Source organism: Neovison vison, chromosome 3 (genome assembly GCF_020171115.1).
Source record: "Neovison vison isolate M4711 chromosome 3, ASM_NN_V1, whole genome shotgun sequence".
NCBI lineage: Eukaryota > Metazoa > Chordata > Mammalia > Carnivora > Mustelidae > Neogale > Neogale vison.
In genome coordinates this window covers 159,506,193-159,526,771 of record NC_058093.1, presented here as the reverse complement: position 1 = coordinate 159,526,771, position 20,579 = coordinate 159,506,193, and the positions used below count along the sequence as shown (strand labels likewise).

At 46.8% G+C, this 20,579-nt stretch overlaps 1 protein-coding gene across 6 annotated transcripts in view; it reads left to right on the top strand.

Annotated features, from left to right (window-relative positions):
• Positions 1–20,579, top strand: part of FHOD3 (formin homology 2 domain containing 3) — a 456,738-nt gene that overhangs the window by 307,110 nt on the left and 129,049 nt on the right. For 5 of the 6 annotated variants that reach the window (XM_044243141.1, XM_044243140.1, XM_044243139.1 and 2 more), the window contains one exon: positions 6,039–6,289. In XM_044243141.1, coding sequence (XP_044099076.1) covers positions 6,039–6,289 — 251 coding nt within the window. Of the gene's footprint in view, positions 1–6,038; positions 6,290–12,243; positions 12,253–20,579 lie in introns of all 6 variants that reach the window. The other variant, XM_044243143.1, reaches the window with a different exon arrangement.

Here is a 20,579-nt window from a genome sequence, read left to right as displayed (position 1 = left end):
GACTTGTCTGTCAGTCTTCCTTTGAGCTGCTACTCTGAGGCATGTCCCATTTCTCTCTTTGGCCCCAGGACCCAGCAGTGTGCCTATCAACAGTAGACATTCAGTAAGTACTCAAATGAAGGTCCCTTTTAAATATCACTTGTTTTATGGACTGTATTTGCCAGATGCCCAGATGAAGAATGGGCATGATTTAATCAGAATGCAGCTATCTTAAAGGAAAGATGCCTTGAGTGATAGATACCTCAAGGGGACAGCTCGATGCTTGAGATAGTGGGCAGAGTCAGGGTTTTTATTCCTTTCTGAAAGTGAATGTTTTGAAAAATATTTACTGCCACAGGACAACTAAGTTCAATATCTGCAGGGAGAGCAAGGAGGTCTATATGCAGAGCCAGGCTTTTCCTCACAAAAAACTATGAATGTTTTCATGTAATTGTAGAGAACGTGGTTGGGCTTCTAGAATTCTTCCTAATAGTGGAGAATGTCTGGTGACCACATGTCCTGGACTTTCTGGGGACAGGCCCAATTCCATGTAATTTAAATCCATTTCAGAGAGGTGTTTAATTCCTGTTTAATTAAATTCATTTTAATTGTTATAGCTCTATGTAAGTTTTCAAATACAGAAATTCAGGATTCAAAATACAAAATCTTTTGTCAGATTCTATGTTCTAAGTTTTGATTCTAAAAATGTGGTCCTGGTAATGGAAAAGCATATTAAGGCTGGAGACTTTGGGGGTGGGAGTGTGATAATGTGATTTATTTTAAGAAATATGTATTTGGTCATTATCCTCATTTCTGGCTCACAGCTCCCCAAACCCTTGTAATTTCCCAAGTGTAAAGAGTGATAAAGGCATACTTTGTTGTGTTAGTGAGGTGGCTTTTGGAAAGCACTTAACAGTGGGGACTGGTTGCCAAAGGAGGACCAGTGATGTGATGAAGTGGTTGGAATTTTCAGTCCCAAACCTTGACCCCCTGGGGCCAGAGGGGTGGAGGTTGGATCAGCCAATGGCCCATGACTTGTCAATCAAGGCTACATCATGAAGCCTCCATAAATACCCAAGAGGACAGCTCTTGGGTCTACTATGGAGAACTTTCAATCTTGGGGAAGCAGAATGCTCCCACATTCCACCAAGTTCCATGAGGACAGAAGCTCCTTTGTTTGGGAACTTGCCCTATGTATCTCTAAATCTGGCTGTTGATTCATATTTTTTATCCTACCATTTAATAACCTGGTCAATGTAAGTATTTCCCTGAGTTCTGTGAGCCACGCCAGCAAATTCATTGAACCTAAGGAGGAGGTTGTTGGACCCTCCAATGTGGTTGGTCAGAAGCATAGGTAAGAGCCTGGAGCTTGCAACTGGCTTCTGACTTGGGGTGGGAGGCAGTGGGGCAGTCCTGTAGAACTGAACTCTTAACCTAGAATATTTGATGCTGGCTCTGGGGAGATAGTGTCAGAACTGAGTTGAATTGAGTTTAACTCTTAGACACCCTGCAGATGTCCAAGAATTGCTTGACCCCCTAGTGTTGGAATTGGACCCAGAGACCCTGAAAGAGAGGGATTGCTATGAATGTTAGGGATCATTAACTAATAAGTCCAGTCTCTTAAAGTCCTCTCATATCATAGGTGATTTTTAAAATGTATGTCCATTCCCATTGCCGCATAGCCAGCAAGCCAAAAACAGTGACCTAATACAGCAATTTTGCTCATGATTCTGTGATTCAGACATTTGGGCCTGGTTCAGCCTAGAGTCTCATGCTGTTGCAGTTATCTGGTGGCTTGACTGGGGCTGCGTGTTCTAAGATGGCCTCATTCACTTGGTTTGGCTTTGGGTGCTGACTCTTGGCTGGGCTATGTATCTTTAGTGGGCTAGCCCACACCTCTTCACATGGTAGCAGCATTTTAGAAGGGCCAGTCCCAATGTGCAAACACCTTTCAAGCCTTGTTTCCTTCATGTTTGCTGATGTCCCATTGGCCAAAGCAAGTCCCATGGACTCAGTGTAGAGGGGTGGGTACACAAGAACGAGGAAACGGAGGCATGGCTCTCTGGGAACCCAGTGCTGTGACCATCTCCTACAAGCTTCCATTGGCATAGTTGCTTTTTAACCAAGAAGCAACTATGATTGATTGATTATCTGGATTAAGAAGCAACTTCTTGATTAAGAAGCAATCCTCTTAAGGATTAAGAGGAAGGTGTGAGATAGCAGTACACAGAAAGTGTATCTATTATGCAATGGTGGCTGCCTGTCCCAATGGTAGTAGTAATATAATGATATAAACTCAAAGAAATGTGGTAGCTTTTGACTTCCATCAAAAAGGTTCACATTGGGGGCGCCTGGGTGGTTCAGTGGGTTAAGCGTCTGCCTTCGACTCAGGTCATCATCTCAGGGTCCTGGGATCAAGCCCCAATGGGGCTCTCTGCTCAGCAGGGAGCCTGCTCCCGCCGCCCCCGCCTGCCTCTCTGTCTACTTGTGATCTCTCTCTCTCTCTGTCAAATAAATAAATAAATAATATTTTTTTTTAAAAAAGGTTCACATTGTTGGATAGTTGATGGTATTAAAAAATTAGTTTAAGTGGAACAGTGTTATAATGGTTATGGTTTTTAAAAATCCTTATCTTTTAGGGATCTATACTAAAATAGTTACAGATGAAATGCGATAATCTGGGATTTACTTTAAAGTCTGGGCTTGGGGGCAGTGAGTGTCGTATGAAATAACACAAACCTGGATGGGGTTGGTGCTTGTTGGACTATCAGGGGTGATGAAGCCATCGCAGTCTTCACAGGCTCTCTCATACTTTGCGTATGTTCGAAAATTTCCATAATAAAAACTTGAAAAGAGCATCTAGATCATTCTCTGGCCTCAGCGGTGGATGGAAGCTGTCACAGCGGCCTACACTGCTTCTAATTGCTTTCCTAGTAAGGTGGGGGTAGAGTATGCAAGCACTCAGTGCCGGATTGAGAAACCGTTTGCTCTGGGTGTTAGCGTATAGACAGTGTTCTACATTTAATTAAAAGAATTAGAAGGTGTTTGCTGAGGGGCCCGGGAAGTGAAATGCTTCCTCATTAGGGAGAGACGAGAGAGTCCCTGGGACATGGTTGAGCTCATCTTGGGTTTGGTGGAGGACGCTTGTTGCACATGTAGTTAATTAGATCTGACACCAGAGATTTGGAGGAAGAGGCGTGGTAAGCGCTGTTCTCTCCAGGTCTTGGCCAGCTCTGCACGTTCTTGACTAATTTGTCGTGCTCCCTAGAATCTAAATAAATCGGCACTCCCACCGTAGCCTTGCATGGGAAAGGAAAGCCTCTCTTCCTGTCTCTGGTGGATATTGGTGACTCTACGTTTCTTCTTGTAAAAACAAAATCATGACTGAACAGCAGGCCCGAGAATTTTATGTTATACAGTTGCTCGCAGTGAGGCATTGAACTGACTGGGATTCTGAGCTCCATGTCTACCCTTCTGTGTGCCCCTTTCTTTCTTTTAAAGAGATAGATGTTTTGCTGAGGTCCTGAACTTTAGAAGCCCCCATTAAAATTTGTTTTATGGGGTTTCTTTGATAATTTTTCCAGATTTTTCTTTTCATTTAAACTTCTTGATTGTCTCCATCTTCTCTGACAAAAGGCAGTTAAAGTGGGTTTTGGTCTGTGCTGTGTGCACAAAGCTTCCCTCTGAAAGGAGCTGTGAGAGGCAGGCTATTTGATCCTTGGATCTCTGAGGTTAGACAAGGAATTAGAAATATCTGAACTCTACTTTATCTCCTAATCTTATCATTCCAAATGTGTGCTTAATAAGAAGCAGAATCAATACTTTGGGTCAGAATAAGTTCAAATGGTCTAGAATTTTTATATCTAAAAAATGAGGGAAAAACAATTGGTTAGAAATATTTTAAAATGCCATCCTCCATTAGATAGACCATCATTCTGCAACTTCTTCAGAGAATGCCATTTAAAGTGCTAATGCGGAGATGATAAACGTGATTAACCAAATGCACCGTTTCTTTCTTAGCTCCTGCAGTGGTGTTGGAGGGGCGACCCCTAGGAAACGGACTTTCCAATGATCTTTTGCTTTAGTTTTTTCCGATGACATTTTATAACCATATCTTTTCTGAACTGTTATCAATTGTTACCTCAAACCTCCCAAAATTATGTCTGACTAGTAAATTCTGGGAGACTAAAGAGTCAAAATATTCTTAAATTGTCCTCCTATACCTGAAAGTGTGTTATAAAACGTATCCAGAACAAAGATGGCGTTTTCACTCAATAGATCTTACCCAAAAGCTGGAGCCAGAGGAAACTGGAGAAGGGAGGAAGACGGGGGGTGGTGCACCCCTGTGAAACAGGCCACCTGTCCCAGATGTACATCCTTGGGAACCGGGATGAGGGTGGTCAACCTGGCCTTGACACAGTCAAGCTCACTTTGCTAGATGAGTCCGGGGGTCCAAACCTGGGGCATGGGGAACCCCTGATTTTGCACTAACTGTGGTTTTCTACAGACAGGTGATATGAAAACCATATTGCATGGTCAGCCAGTCTGGGTCTCCGTTCTCTCCCCTGTCAGGACTGAGCTGTGAAATGTGACCAACAGCTCCTGCAGGGCCGGAGAACCGGCATCTCTGGGGGTGCAGGACCGTGGTACTCCTCGGTTGTGGAGTCAGAGACACTGCACTTCTGGACTTGGCTGGGACGGGTTCAGCCGTGCCGCTTCTGTGCGGTGGGGGGATTTGTGTCCATCCTGGGCCCCTGCGTCTGACGGCCTTGCTTGGTTAAGGATGGACCTATTTATTGAGTACCAGCCACGGAACTCATCTCTCTAGAAGCTGTTCTTAAGGCAGTCCCACAAATGCAGCACTGATATCCTCCCGGGGCGAGCTGGAGAAAAGGCAACTAATTAGCTGCGGGTCTCAGCTGGCTGGAGAGCGGCACTCCAGCATGCAGGTGAGGTATAGGCAGCCACAGCTTGTGCCCTGCCGGCTCTCCAGTTTTAGTGAGGGCGGGCACAGAGCCCACTTACGGGAGGTGGCGATGCGGGCGAGCATCACCCCTGGCCGGGAAGAGTGGGAACGGGTAAGGAGGGAGCCACGGCAGAGCCCGGGCCGACGGCGACAGCCCCCAAACCGAGGCTGCTGTAGAGCAGGACCCAGGACGGAGCGAGATTAAGAGATGGCCGAGCTGCGCCTCCGCAGAGGGTGCCAACTAGGAGCAGGACTAAAATACCCTTCGGGGGAGGGCAGGGGTCTGGGGGTGTGGTGCCAGCTGGCTCGGGTTCCCGCGGGAAGTTCAAAGTGGCCAAGTGTAAGGCGGTTATTCTCCTGGCCAAATATGCGTTACTTTTAAGAGGAGATTTAAAACAAAATGACGGCTTGAGCGGTGAGGTCTATCTCTGGTACGTATTTTTGTGACGAGCTTATGTTGGCTCTCTCGTGTCACTTCAGGCTCCAACTGCACTCTGGGGACCAGGCCGGGGGGTGGGGAGGGTAGCCCCCTCGCTGCAGTGCCGGGGGAGGGGGGCGCTGACCTCAGACAGTCCGTGCTGTTGCAGGGCCCTCTGAGACAGATCCCCTGCTGAGGCCAGCTCCGCTCACCTGCCTCGGGTGGCTTTCGCCTCCAGCCAGAATCCTTGCTGTGCTGGGTCGGAACGAGCTCAGGAATGATCAGGCACTGGAGGGCCCCCTGCGGCTGGGCTTCAGGACCCTTCCTTCTGGACCGGAGCAGAGCAAAGGGGGAGCCCGGAGAGCTGCAGCCTGGGAGAGGACAGTGCTGGGCTCCAGGGTAAAGAGCCTGTCTAGTTACAGAGTCCTTTTCAGACCTACTCAGGATATCTGTGGGCCTTTCCCTCCCCGTTTGACTGGGAAAGTAGACAGCGGCAAGCCTCTTTCAGTTTGCAGACTGCACTCGGGCTCGCCTGTGTTTGTGAAGATCTTATAGAGAAGCGGAGTTAGCAGGATGGAAAGAATGGAAAGTCTCCTTGGAGGGAGCCTGAAATGCAGATCACACCTAAGGTCTCGGAGAGGTTGTCACGCCTGACCTTGCTCTCTGCTTTTTCAGGTGGCACTGCGGCTGGAGGATGGTGACGAGAGCGCCGAGCCGCCCCCCAGCGGGCGCCGGGACCGCAGGAGGGCCAGCGTGTGCTCCGGTGGCGGCAGCGGCGGCGCGGGCGAGCAGCGAGGCCTGGACCGCAGGCGCAGCCGCAGGCACTCCTTGCAGAACACCCAGAGTCCCCTGTCGGCCCCCACCAGTCCCTGTTCCCAGTCGGCTCCTGGCTTCAAGCACAGTCAAGTACGAGAGCACTGTGAAAAGTAAGCATCCCCCCAGCCCTTGTGAGGGAGGACCCCGGAGAGGTGGGAGGGGTCACAACCCCGCAGGGACCCACCACCCCGCCCCCTTGCCAGCCCCACAGCCTCTGCGGACTTGCTCCCCGCCTCTTCTCTTTCCTTAAAACATCACCCCCAGAGGCCCTTGGAACGTGCCCCTGGCAAGTTGGTCCTGGGGATAGGCATAGATTTGATCTTACCAACCGCACGAGCTCTTCTTCACACATTTGTGCTTTGATAGTCCTATCTCGTTTAATATCTGTTCAGAAAATCTGTGCTTTATCAAATGGAAGAGAATCCAAAACACAAAACAACGTAGAAGCAAATTGTGCGCCATCCTGAAAATGGAAGATCCTAAGTTTTGAAATACTTGTAGCAATGCATAGTTGAGGGTGATTTTTGTTAAATAGAGTAAGCCTGTTTGAATTAAATCGATAAAATATAGAAACATATGTGTACATATACAGTGCTTTATAGTCATAGGAGTAGATAATACATAAATATATATGTAGATTTCAGGAAATGCTATTGCCGTTGTTTTTTTAGTCATTTAGCAAACACTTTTATTGCGTATCTGTTATAGGCCAGGGCTTTCTGATACAGTGAAGATATAAGGAATAATCTCTGCCCTCCTCAGGCTCACATCTGGGCTGGGAGAAAGTAAGAATGAGGAAGGTAGATAGGAAGGAATAGAAAGGTTGATGATCTCATGAGAAATTATATACACACACACACACACACACACACACAAAGTAATAAATTTTGACAAAGTCTATAGGAACTTAGAAATGGTTCTATAAGGCAGAAGGGCAGCCAAGTGGATGGACATGCTGTTCTGGGTTCTGGGTCCACAGCTGTCTTCCCGAGTGAATGCTGTCCATTCACGAGGATGATGGAGCTCTGTGGACCCGTCCATGCCAGCCAGGTCCACCTGGACGGCCTGGTACACTGGTTTGCCAGTGTGTCCCCTCCTGCTGCTGGCACATGGGAGCTCCGCTTACATCATTTGGCTGCAGCATTTTCTGTCATCATGGAAATCCACGTGGAAGCCACATGTAGGTCATGAGGCTGCCTGAAGTAGAAAATAACTCAGAATAAGTTAGGTGCCCTTAAGAGAGTGATCAAGTTATGTCCCTTCCTAAGGGAACACCCGCCCTCGTCTTGAGAGATGCCCCGAGCAGTCTGACACTCATCGGATCCCTGGAGGATGAGCTGGCCATGCCTTGGGGTGCTTCCTGTCACAGAAGGAGAGGAGGACCTGAGTCCGAGAGTGATGTGCAAGCCCATCCGTATTAACATTCTTTTCTAGCACATAATTATCCATCTATAGATTGTTCTGTTTCTAAGGGTTTGTGTAGAACAACCTCTATTATAATGGAAGGAAGATGAAAACTTCTAAAGAGACTGAGGAATGAGAAGGTCGGCCATAAACGTTGTTGCCCCTTGTGGTCTAAGATCTTCAAGAAATTTAGACAGTGCTCAAAGACCATGTAATGTTCTCTTCAGCACTGCTGCTAGCTAGTGGCTTTGGAAACTAACATGGAGAGAAGTGTGTACTGTGGGCTGAAAATCTATATGTAAACCCAGCCCAGATGCTGAGGATAGTCCTCTGGAGCCCTTATCCACAGCACTTGGTGTTCTCTTGTTCTGTCTGACTTGTGTCATGTAGATTCCTGGTCTGTTTCTTGCTGTTACACTTGTCAAAGGTGCCCATGTTGTGAGCTCAGGCAGCCATGCCTTGTGACAAGTTGGCAAGGACAGCAGCAGCGGAGTGGACCATCCTGGGCATAGTTGACAGTTTCAAGGTGCGGGGCTTGGCGGGATCTGGCACGGGAAGCTACACATGACAATTTGCACTCTTCTTGTCTCATTCTTTTCAAGCAGGACTGCATTTTCATTTTACTGAAATGAGTACATCGACGTAAATTTATAGCGTTTATTTGAGAAGAACACACTTTCCCGCTTGTAAAGACAGAGAACATTGTACAGATTGATTATGAGGTGGCTTTATCCATGAAGCCTGTTGGAGGGATTTTGCCCTCTGGCCCCAAAACAACAGTACAGTTTTGGCAGCGGTGGGAGTGGGATGGAAGGAAAGGGTGACAAGAAGCCGAATGGGAAATGATCCCAGCGTGCATAGCTTAGTCACCTGCTCCACATCTGTGCCTCCAAATGGTACGTTAGAATCAAGTAGTTCATTGTGTGAGACAACCCACAGACCTTGAAAGACACAGAAGCGTGCCTGACCTAGACCGCTCTTCATCTATGGGAGCATTCTGGCCCTGCTCCCTGCTGACCTGTAGCAACATGCCTTGCATATAGCACATAGGAATTTTAGACTGGATTTTATAATTCTGACCCAACTAGTGCCAGCACCTCTGAAAGGAAGATGATAGGAATATGTCAGAGGTTAGAGGTTCATGTTCTCCCTTAAATGCATATGGCATTCTCCACTCAAATGGTCCTTTAACGTGATACAAAATTCTCACGGTGGTCCTCTGTAAGGTCTAGCAGGACAAGCATCTTCATCCTCATTTTACAAGTGAGAAGACAGGGGCTTCGTGCCTTGTGATGAGCCCAGAACTAAGGCGCTGAGTTGTGGGTTAAACCCAAGTCTTTGGCCCTTGCCTTTCAATGTCCAAAATCACGCAGAATCACTTCCCAACCCACCATCTCTAACCCTAGTCACTGAATGAGAAGAAATTTTATTTACATCCTATGTAGATATATTTTTTGACATAAATATAAAAATTCTAAGAGATGAAAAGGAGAAAATTTCAAAGTCTCCGGCTGGGCTCTGTGCTTTATTCCAGTAAGAACTAAGACTCAAAGCACAGATTGGTTTGCTTTGGTTTCTTAAGAAATAGAACTCTACACTCAGCCTTTATCAAATAAGGGATAAGTTTATGGTTATTGGTCATCTGTCACCTAAAAGCATCTTTTTTTTTCTTTGAAAGAGAGCACATTAGTGCGAGGGGTAGCGGGGGGTGGGGGAAGGGACAGAGGGAGAAGGAGAGAGAGAATCTTAAGCAGGCTCCATGCTCCATACCCTGAGATCATGACCTGAGCCGAAATCAAGAGTCACATGCTTAACCCACTGAGCCACCCAGGTGCTCCAAAAACGAAATCCATAATGTAAGTGTAAAGATAAAGCTCATCATGACATATGTAGTCACAAAAGATACTTTAAGGGGCACCTGAGTAACTCAGTCAGTTAAGCACCTGACTCTTAATTTTCGTCTCAGGTCATGATCTCAGGGTTGTGAGATTGAGCCCTGCATTGGGCTCTGTGCTGGGCGTGGAGCCTGCTTCAGATTCTCTCTCTCCCTCTGCCCCTTGCTTCATACCTCCTGTGCTTGTGTGTGCTCTCTCATTCTTTCTAAAAACAAAACAAAACAAACAAAACTTCATCTTTGTACTTCTGTCTTTGCCCTGGAAGGAAGAAAATGTTGGTGCTTTCATTTTTTACCAAAAAAAATATTATTTTTAGCCTGAATCAGCAAAAGAGCCAGTATTTCTGGTTTAAATTACAAGTATATAATCTTAGGAGAAAAAAGTCTTAAAGCCTAGAGCAGGAGACCTTCCTATGTACTTCTAGGGCTCAGACCGTCTCCTCTCTAGGGCACCCCATTCTATCCCTGAACTTTTCTGTTTGTAAGGAGGATCTTCTGATCTAAATGCACTCCACAATATTCTAGGTCTATTATTGCTTGATACTCTGTTACATGGATGAAATTTCCCCATAGTGTTTCCCTGTTCATTCTGGTTCTTCCCTCTGTCAGCACACACCAGGGCTTCTTCCTGCTCTGTATGTCAGTCTGATAATGAACATTGCATGTGACTTAATAATATAAAATGGCTGATTTCCACACAACCTTCCAACTCACAGAGGTAATTTTGACCTTGATTCAGTGACTAATGTTAACAGTTGTGTCATCCAGCCTTCAGCCTTGTGTGTATTTTAATATACATGGAAGAGTGACCTGGCAGGTAGTTGATGATGACAACCAGCTGGGAGCGGATGGCACAGAAGGCTGCCACGTGTCCCAAAGGCAGGGGCTGGAAGCTTTCTCTGTCAGGGGCCAGGTAGTACATAGGTTAAGCTTTTCAGGTCAGACCTTCTGTGTTGCAACATTCAGTGGCATTCTGCCTTTCTAAAAGCAGCCAGAGACAGGTGAACAGATGAGCTTACTTGTATAAGGACACCGAGACTGGAATTTTCCACGTCATGAAATATTCTTCTGGTTTGTGTTTCAACCATTTAAAAATCTGAAAACTATCCTTAGCAGACAGACTCTATAAAAATAGGCAGTAAGCCCGATGTGGTCGCCACGCTATCCTTGGCTAGCCTCTGTTTTGAGGCACTGGGTTTCTAGAGGGAGATTGGGAGGAAAATGATCTGGAATTGGCAAAGAGGGGTCTGTGGGGTGTGCGGGAAGAGCCCATCATGCCGTAGGAGAGGACTGTAGGGAACAATGTGCTAAGTTCAGGTTGGGAGCAAGGAATAGTCCATAAAGACATTGAGACTATCGGGGATTTTACTGAGTGCTGCTTGTAAGTTCTCAAGGCACCATGGATGGTTGAGGGGATTGGAAAGGGCAGGAGATGAGTTAGATGAGGGGACAAGCAGAGCCAGCAAGGAGAAGGGGATCTGGCTGTAAGCCCAGGAAAGGCGGGGCTGCTCCAGGAGGTGGAAACAGCCTAGAATCAGCCCCAGTGTTCCATTATGGTTGTGGTTTCGTCCCTCAGGACATCTGGCCACGTCTAGACCCATGTTTGGTTTCCATATTTGGCACACGGAGTGCCATCGGCACCTGGTGGGGTGAGTCCAGGGGTGTTACCGAACATTCTGCAAGGCACAGGACAGTCCTCTGCAACCAAGAATTATCTGTCCAAAGTATCAGTAGCGCTGAATCTGAGAAACCCCACCTTAAAAGACAGAAAGTCATTTGTTGTAATTTTCCATTCCTCCTTGGGATGATGCCAAGGTAGGGTGCCTGTTGACCATTGGAAGGAGGGGATGTCTTCCTTAGAAGCACATGGAGCTCGGTGGATTTTCCTTCAAACGTTTATGTGCATGGGTCAGAGTTGACTTTATTCAGGGAATATAATTCTCAGATTTCTTGGCTACCCTACGGAAAGTAGAGCCCCTTTTTTGCTCATTTTTGTTTTAACTCATTTAGCAAAGTTTTACACTTCAAATTCGTAGGCATTATTCTGAACCCTGGGGCAACCAAAGGTTTGACTCGACCTCATGATTTTCTCAGTAGTCCAGATGCCCAGTAAACCCAGTTCCAATCAGCTTCGTATCTATCACATTCCCCCAAATTGACAAAATGGCACGTGACGCAAGCTTTATTACAAAGCGACAAGATCGAGCCATGATTCTACGTGATTCTATCATGGAAGCCATGCTGTTCTGCAGCCAGGCTCAGGAATCTATTTGGGGGAATAGAAACACAGGACAAGCTCCCTGGGGTCGCTCTGACTACCCAGTGCTCCCAGAGGTTCGAGTGGGGCTGAGGACTCAGTACGGGGAAGGAGCAGTTGGCACACGCCTCTTGGCTGGTGGTGTTATCGACTAGTGGTCAAGAAATGAAAAAAATTGAATTCAAGAATTGCTCCTTTGTTAGGTAAGTTAGACGAGAGGTAAAAATAAGGAAAAAATAAAAAACCCAAATCTTAATATATGTTGCACCAGAGTATGCATTCTAATAGATTGAAAGTGATAAGAAAGTCAACAGGCCCACGGGGGAGATTAGGGTTGGGGTCAAGGCCTTGAGCTTGCTGCTGGAGGGACCAGACATGGTAGTTTGACTGAATAGACACCTGATCCGCAAGCTGCAGGGACATGATGTGGCCTGGTTCTGGCAGGTTCCAGAACATGCGAAATGGAGGGGGACGGTGCCCACATGGACTACAGGCCACCTGCACTGTAGGGAGGAGGAGTCAGGCTGGGTACAGTGTGGAGACGGAGTGTGGACCCTAGCGTCGGGAGCTCAGTCTGAACCTGCTGGCGGGGAACAGACTGCAGATCCCGAAGGGCAGAGGAGCACTCAGTCCGCTCAAGTCCCCCCCATCACCACCTGGGATGGGAGTACCGACGTTCGGGAGCAGGTGCTTGGCTCCACCACTAACAGCCATGTGTCAACTTAGATACGGCCCCTGGCACCTAGGGGGCACCGACTACATAGCCACTCTGATTTCCAGTAAAAATGATGTAGGATGTAAAGATGCAGTATCGGCTATGCAGGGTAAAACAGAACTAGTTGGACCGTAGGTACAAAGGGGGACCGTAATGGCAATTAACAGATGTGACAGTAGCTCACCTTTCCTGGGCACCTGCTTATCTGCCAGGCTGTATGCTGGGAGCTTCAGGGTACTAAGCGCTTTTTCACCGTTACTCCACAAGCTAGGTGCTGTTAGGATCTCCACATGGCAGGAGGAGAAACTGAGACAGAGAGAGTTAAGGGAACTGTCCAGAGTCTCACAGCCAGTGGCACTGATTTTAGAGTTCATGGTGGCACTGGTTTTTAAGTTCAAGGGGTCTGCCTCTAGAGTCCCTGTCCTTCACCATTTTATTCAACTACTTTTTTAATTTCCTGTGATTCCATAGAAATAAAACAAATATCCTTGGTACTTGGCAGTTAATAAGCAACTATCAAATATACATTGCCATCTTTTTATATTACCACTTCCAGATTTTTATGTCAGCACATTTAGAAAAGCTATTGCTTTAGTGTTCCGTTATATGGGTATACTATAAAAACAGGATGCCTTCACTCATTTTGCTATGTCTTGATACCAATTTTTTTCCTAGTACTAAACTTTTGGGAATAAGCACACACACATGTGTTTATACACATATGTTGGCTTTCTTTTAGGACAGATTCTTAAGGGTGATATTCTAGATCAAAGGACCTGACATTTTTACTATTGATATCATACCGCTGGCCTTCAAAAAGGTGATACCACTTTGCTGTCCCACCCTCTGCGTGTGACTGACCATTTTCTCATACCATCATCAGCACTGGATGTTTGAGGAGTTGTTCAGAAGTTCAGTGTTTCTGGAAAGTAAATTGCCTCAGCAATTCACTGTACACTTTTTTTTAAAAAAGATTTTATTTATTTATTTGACAGAGAGAGATCACAAGTAGGCAGAGAGGCAGGCAGAGAGAGAGGGGGAAGCAGGCTCCCCGCTGAGGAGAGAGCCTGATGTGGGACTTGATCCCAAGACCCTGAGACCATGACCTGAGCCAAAGGCAGAGGCTTAACCCACTGAATCACCCTGGTGCCCCTCACTGTGTACTTTTTGACTACTATTGAGGTGGTTCATCTTTAATTGCTTCACTGGCTGTTGAAATTTCCTGAGTGTTGCCTGTTTGTATCCTTGGCTCATTTGTCTCCTAAATGGTTTATCCGTTTTAATGAGCAGCTACTCTATTTTCATATGGAAATATTCAAATAAAAAGCAGATAGAAGGTAAGCATTCTTGACACATTATAGATAATCATTTCTGACCACTCTGTCACAAATATTTTTACCTTTTCTATTAATATATTTTCACTTCTGATGTCTCTTGGTGCCTGCATAAAACATATTGTTAGGGGGTCCAATTCGTTAGTCTCTTCCTATGCAGCTTTAAGGCGGCATGCTTATTCAGGAGAGTGGATCCTCCTCCTAACCGGCCTCCCCTTTGTCTGGGAAGGATGCTTGGCTCTTTTCTCCTTCACTATCTAGATGCGTCATGACCCCAGGAACAGCACATAAGGAGCACTGCCTTTGTGCTCGCTCTCATGTTGAGCAGTTTGCATGTATTATAAATTATATGAAGAGAGTGGTAGACCCTTCCCCTCTTTACAGGTGAGGAAACTGAGGCACAGAGGTTGAAGAATGGGCCCCAGATCTCACAGGTGTTGGGTGACATGACTGAGTTGGAATCCATTCATTCCAAGCCCAGAGCATGTGCTCAGAACCAGAGTGCCCTGGGACCATGCTCTGAACCTATAGAATGTGTTCAACAGTCACAACTGTTTTGGGGATGAATCAGATTTGCTGAACAAGCAAAAATTCAGAGCAAATATTTACTGTGACTTGGGAATCCTAATGAGCTGTATTGTTTATAATCACTGTTAGATTTTGATCTTGAGGTAATCACACTGATTTGCTTGTTCTTTTCAAACACTGGCACTGAAGACGATTCCTAAGGAGTTCTGAAAATGTTCAGAGCAAGAGTTTCAACACTGGAATGAGCCTTCCTTGAGTTTCATAACTAAGCATAACAACTATCTTAAATAGAGGAAGGAGGGAAGGAAGGTATAGGAACAGAAATTTATCTGGTTGAGAGGAAGCCACAGTTAACAATGTTCAGAGGCTGGGCTGTCCTCACCTTTTCAGGGCTCATGCCTGGTGTGTATCAGTGTAGGAGCCAAACCTTGAGCCTGAGCCTCGGAGAGGGAGCAAGAGGGAGGCAATTGGAGAGGGAGTTGTTTTCTATTTTCCTGCAGAAGTAGGAAGGTGTGTTGGCTCCTTTCCACCAGCCACAGGAACCAGTGGGCAAAGGGGAGCCTAATTATGGAAACATTAGCAGGGCGGGTGAGCTCATCTTCCCATATTTTGATGGGAAGAGGCGTGTTTGGATGCCCAGTTCTAGGGCAGTGCCTCACTCTCTGGTCTGTCTCACACCTTGTCCACAGGACTCTATGGCCAGGGGTCACCGAATTCATGGCCGATTAGTTGCAGGGTCTGTGACAGAAACAGCAGACTAGCCCTAGCTCTCTCTTGCTCAGAAACAGTTAGCAGTGAGCAGCGGATTGACAGACAAAGAGCGTAAGACGAGTAGGTGTTGGGTCATTGGTGCTGAGCCATGAGATCTGCAACTCGGTCCGGGAGGAGGGTTTGACCAAGGGCAGGGAGGGAGCAGCAGCTGAGGTGGCTGAGAGCACAGGGTCGGTCTTCCCAGCGGCAGACTGTGCCTCCTTGCCAAGCTTGGCCTCCGTCTTCTCCCCTGTAAACTCAGGATGATGCTGCTGCTTTAATAGGGTGGTGGGTGATTTAAGAGAGAGAGGCAGCACCGACGTGTGCTTAGCTCACTGTTGTTCCTACCGTCACTCCATGCCCTGGAGCTTTCCTGGGTTTTGTTCTATTAAAGAAGGTAATTGTTAAATAAATACGGATGCGAGCTGGAGACACGATTTTGTGCCCTGGCATAAACATGCTAGAGGATTACACAACAGCCAGGTTAACAACCCAGCTGGTGCCGTGTGCGGCAAGTGGCTACCTGGGAAGGTGCGTCTCACGGCAAATGATTTGTTCTAAATGGGATTTGCCGACAAGGGATGCGACCTTGTGAGGTAAGTGTGACTGAAAGCCAGCCAGGGGTTCAGAGTTACCGTCTGGTGCCTAAGAGGCTCTTTCTGGTTTCCTGAGTATTGCCGGTAAGGGGGGGGCAGGAGGGGAGAGCCTAGAAAAGGCAGAGACACTGAGGCCCGAGGAAGAGGAGTTTTTGTAAAACTCCTTCTGATTTCTGGGGCAGGATCCCTGTTTCCTTAAAATGTTGCTATGACTAGATTGCAGATTTCTTGGGGGTTTGAACTTCGTTGCTTTTTTTTAAAGTGAAGAATCATTGAGCTACTGTGTTATATTCCTGTGCACAACGTACTGATTCAACTGATGTTTGTATACATTTGGAGCTTTGCCGGATTGGATTTGGGAATCTTTCTGGGTTCTGAAGAAATAGGCAAAATTTTCTCCTTTAAACTGAGCAAAGCTACCGGTGAATTTTTAAGTGAGGTGTGAGCAGGGGTGTGTTTGGAAGAGCGGAGAGCAGGTGGCAACAGTCCGGGAGAGAGCCTGACTCGGGCCGTGGCCGGGGTGAGTAGGAGCCGCTGAGGAGACAGGGAGGGCATTATCTGGAGGACGGTGACTGGATTTTATGGTGAGAAAAAGGAGTCTTGGGTGATGCCCAGGCAGCCATTAGCCCAGCAGCACGGGATGGCTCTCGGGCTACTTTGCAGGCTTTGGGCATTAAGTGTGAGTGTCCGTGGATCACAAGTACAACTTCCCCTAGCCAGCTATATAGACGTTTCTGGAACTCAGGTACCTGTAGGTGATGGTTGACGTCTAGGCTTAAATGCCATAAGCCGGGGAGAAAGCAAGTGAGAGGAGGCACGACTGGATAAAGCTGTGGAAACCAACGTGTGGGCTTGTCATCTTGTGAAGTGCTGGAACCGAGAAGCTCACTTTCTTGCCAACTCAATGAACCTTGAAATCGATTGTCTTCAAGTGTGAATATTTTTCAAGCCAGAGTGGCCCGCCTTGGTGTGATGTTTCAGGAAGAGACAGCCTTTACTGGGAGAGCCATAGCGAGCACATTTCAAAGAGAAGGAAAGATTCTTATTTCCCATTAAATCTTTGACTTGCTCTGGGAATTTTCTTGCAGTGTCCAACCTGCTCTCCCTTGTGCTGTGCGAACCCCACATTTCCTATAAAGTGCACCTTCCCCTCCATGTTGTGGATGTTCAAAGCCCTTTTTGGAGAAGTTTGATTTTCCTTGGTAGTCTGTGCGGGTGAGGGCATGGGTGGTCCTTCAAGATGTGAGCCTCTCTCTCTCTCCCTCTCTCTGTCTCATGTGATTCCCAGGATGCCTTTGGAAATGGAGCAGAGGCTTTCTGATGATTACTGAGTGAGCTGTTTGGATCCGGTCATGCAAGGAGGAATGTGATTACCTTTGCTTGACAAGGGTCTGCAGAGGAAGCTTGGTGGTGACTCTTCACTCATAAAGGTTGAATGAACAGGGAACTAAGACCCCAAAAATGTAGGTTGAAGAGGTCAACTCTGACCTGGTGAAAAAAGAAAGAGTGGCCAGAGGTGCAGCTGCTGAAGCATTTTGTAAAGGAGCCTTTTGGAAATTGAAGGGGACAGGCCCAAAGAGAGAGAGAGAGAGAGAGAGAGAGAGACGGGGCTAATGGCATTGGTATCTCACAGCACGTGCTCACCACACTGACCATGGTCACAGGGGCTCAGATTCACGTTGAAAAAAATCTTTATTTCTGAATGAGGTTATGTGTTTGGTTCAGAAACTGACCAGAATTAACATGGACTCCAGCAGTGGTTCAAATACGTCTCATGGTGCCCTGCACTGTGTCTCCTCCTGGTGGGATGGGGCCTTGGTGGGATGAGCGAAAGGAGACTCCCTATGCACGTGAATGCAGTGAGAAGAGACACTGATGTTCAGGAAAGAATCTGGAAGAAGGAAGGATTCATAGCTTCTTCCAGTCTTTACGTAGAAAAGTCTTACCCTCCCACCAACCCCGCAGAGAAACGATCACAGCAGAGGTAGCATAGCACAGTGGTGAGGAGCTTGGGTGCTAGAGATGGACTACTTGGATTCAGATCCCGGCTTGAGTTTTAGCTGTGTGACTCCAGGGAAAATCCTTAACCACTCTGTGCCTCAGCTCCTCATCAGTGAGTGGAGTAATACTAGTACTAACCTCCGCAGCTCGTGGGAGAATTCAAGGAGTAAACCAAGTAAAGCGCTTAGCATGAGAATGCCCCACAGAGAGTATATTAAGTAAGTAGAATAAATGAGTGAGCACGGGCATCCACCTCCACCCCAGTGGATCCCGCTTTCCTCGGAGCAGAGGCAGAGCCCAGCCAAGAAGGAAGCCAGCCTTGCCCTTGGAGAGTGCTCTGGAGAATTCAAGGACACTGGGCACATCTGAGACAAGTATCTGCAGCCTACATCCCGTTCGATGACTGTAATAGAGTGTACTTCCAGGAGAGCTCAGGAATTCAGAGGCACTTACGCCACAATTTAGGAATACTCAACTTTGATATTCACATCGCCCCAGAGAAATAATGTCATTCCTGAGAGGTTTGGTGCCCCCACAAATGTGTGGTTCTGGTTTTATAAACATGAGATTAGAAATGGCTAGAGATGCGTCCCCATAAGGAAGTGGGCGGGTCAGAGCCTGCTGCATGCAGGCATCTGTCTCGTCAAGGTTGGACGGGACAGGGTATGAGGGGAACAGAGGATGTGGTGACCCGTGTCAGCAGCAGGCTTCCAGGCGGAAACCAATACTGACTTACTGGCCTTGGGAAGATACTGGAAAACATATTTTTTTTTCTTTTTTTTCACCAGTGTCAAGCTTTGTAAAGTTGCCTTTGAAATAGAAAGGTAAATAATTTTGATCATGGAATGGGGGAAGGGAAGCAAAAATGAGGTACCTTGTGTTTGTAAAAACATGGCTGGGGCTTGGGTTCACATGGATAGGTTGTGTCTGTCAGTCAGTGAGCAAACCCCTAGAAGAGGGTTCGTGCCCAGGGAAGCAAACCCTTGGGGAGCCCCAGGCCTGAACATCTCATTTCAGAGGGACTTGACCTGGATGGACTTATCAATGTCGACATTTTATGAGCCTTGGTATTAGGCTGACTGCTTTGAGGTTGTGGCAGAAGGAAAGCAAAATCCTATTCATGCCTTCGTTATTTATCCAGTCCCTATATTCCTGTATTTGCCACATTGTTGGTTCTGAGGTACAACGGGGAACATGAGCCGTATGAAGCCTCAAACACTGAGCATACAAACAGCACAGCAATAAATGTGTGTAGTGGGAAGAGGGCTTTTGCGGGAAGTAAACAGGGCTGTGCGGTGGAGGGTAATAGGGATAGAAGGATACACCCTTGAGGAGAACTTGCAGAAGGGCACAAAGCTACGGGCAGGGATTTCATTACACTATCATTTAAAAGAGCGGAGAGCTGGGGAGTGGCTATCGAAGGAAAACACGGAAGAGGCGTATTATGGAATGCAACCGGCAGTTATAAGAAATGTAGCATCCCAGAAGCACTGACATTCTTGCTGTGTCAGTTGCTGTATAAAAAGATTATAGGACAATATAGGCTTCAATTTCCTTTTAATCTGGAAATTTACCCACCTGATGTGTTGTAGCAGTGGTTATCTCTCATCAAAGGGAACTTAACTTTTATCGGTAGTCTTAAACTTTTTTGAAGGAAGGATGTATTCCTGGAATTACATATTCATTTTTAAAAGGTTCTTTAGAAAAAAGGATAGTGGGATGGCAGTGGTCCAAGATGACTCCTCAAGCCGTTGGCCTGAATTTTGAAAGACGAGACGAACTCCCTGGGCTGAGGGAATGCCACGTTCCGTGGCAAAGGTGGGGAAGGGCTTGATGCCCCTAGGTAACAAAGAGGGGTCTCAAGAGATAGGGTTGTAAATGGTAGACTGGGGACACAGGTGCCATGGAGACAAGACGAGGTTGCACAGCAAACAGGTTATGTCCTGCGGGACCTTGAGAACCAGAGCATGGAGTCCAGTGGTTATTTGCTGTGTAAGATTAGCCATGCACCTCTGAGGAGATGCCCGTCTTCCTGGTGGGGATCAGATTGGAGGTGAGGAGAAGTGGGCACTGGGATGCTGGGGGTGTAGCTTTTGATGCAGAACTACCTATAAACATTGGTACTTTGGACTTGGGCATTGGTTCTCAACCCTGTGGAGCACTGAAAATAACCTGAGATCAGTCTACACCTCAAAATGATGGAATACAGTTTCTAAAGGTAGGACCTGAGCATTAACATTTTAAAATCCTGTATCTCAAGGGTGAGGATCACTAAGCTGGAGGTTGCTCTAGGCCGTGGAGAACTTGAGGCCCACACTGGAGAAATAATCAGTAGTCCTCACTGCTAGATATCCCAGGCCCACCCTCTTGGACCAGGCTGAGTCCCACACCGGGACACAATGGGGACTGTGTGACTTTGTAGGGCAGCACATGGACTGGAGGCCTGTGTGCAGTTCCTTTGGTGATAGACCTTGTAGACAATTCTGGCCCCTTGCTGCTTTTTTTTCTCTTCCTATTATCTCCTTTTAAAACAATTCATTCTTTGTCGGCATTTTCACCAGCAGATGGCCAACGAAGTAGAAAGCAAATGCTTCCCACACAAGTCCGTGTGGTTACTATTGGTAATTTGGAGGCATGACTTGAGGGGGTAGAAAATAGAAAATGAGGTTGTGGAGAAAAACCCTGGATGAAATATAAGATTGGAGGTTTATCTCCAGCTGTCAATTATCTGTACTTTATTACCATATTAAGAGTTGACTCTGGTGGGTTCACGTCTAAAGCATGTGAAAGGGCAATTAGAATTCTAGAAGCAAACTGAGTCATGAGGTAGAAAGGTATTACTACACACAGACTCTGAAACACGCCGGGTTCCTCGTGGTGGTTGCATTCAATATCTGGCTCTTTTTTTTTTTTTTAAAGAT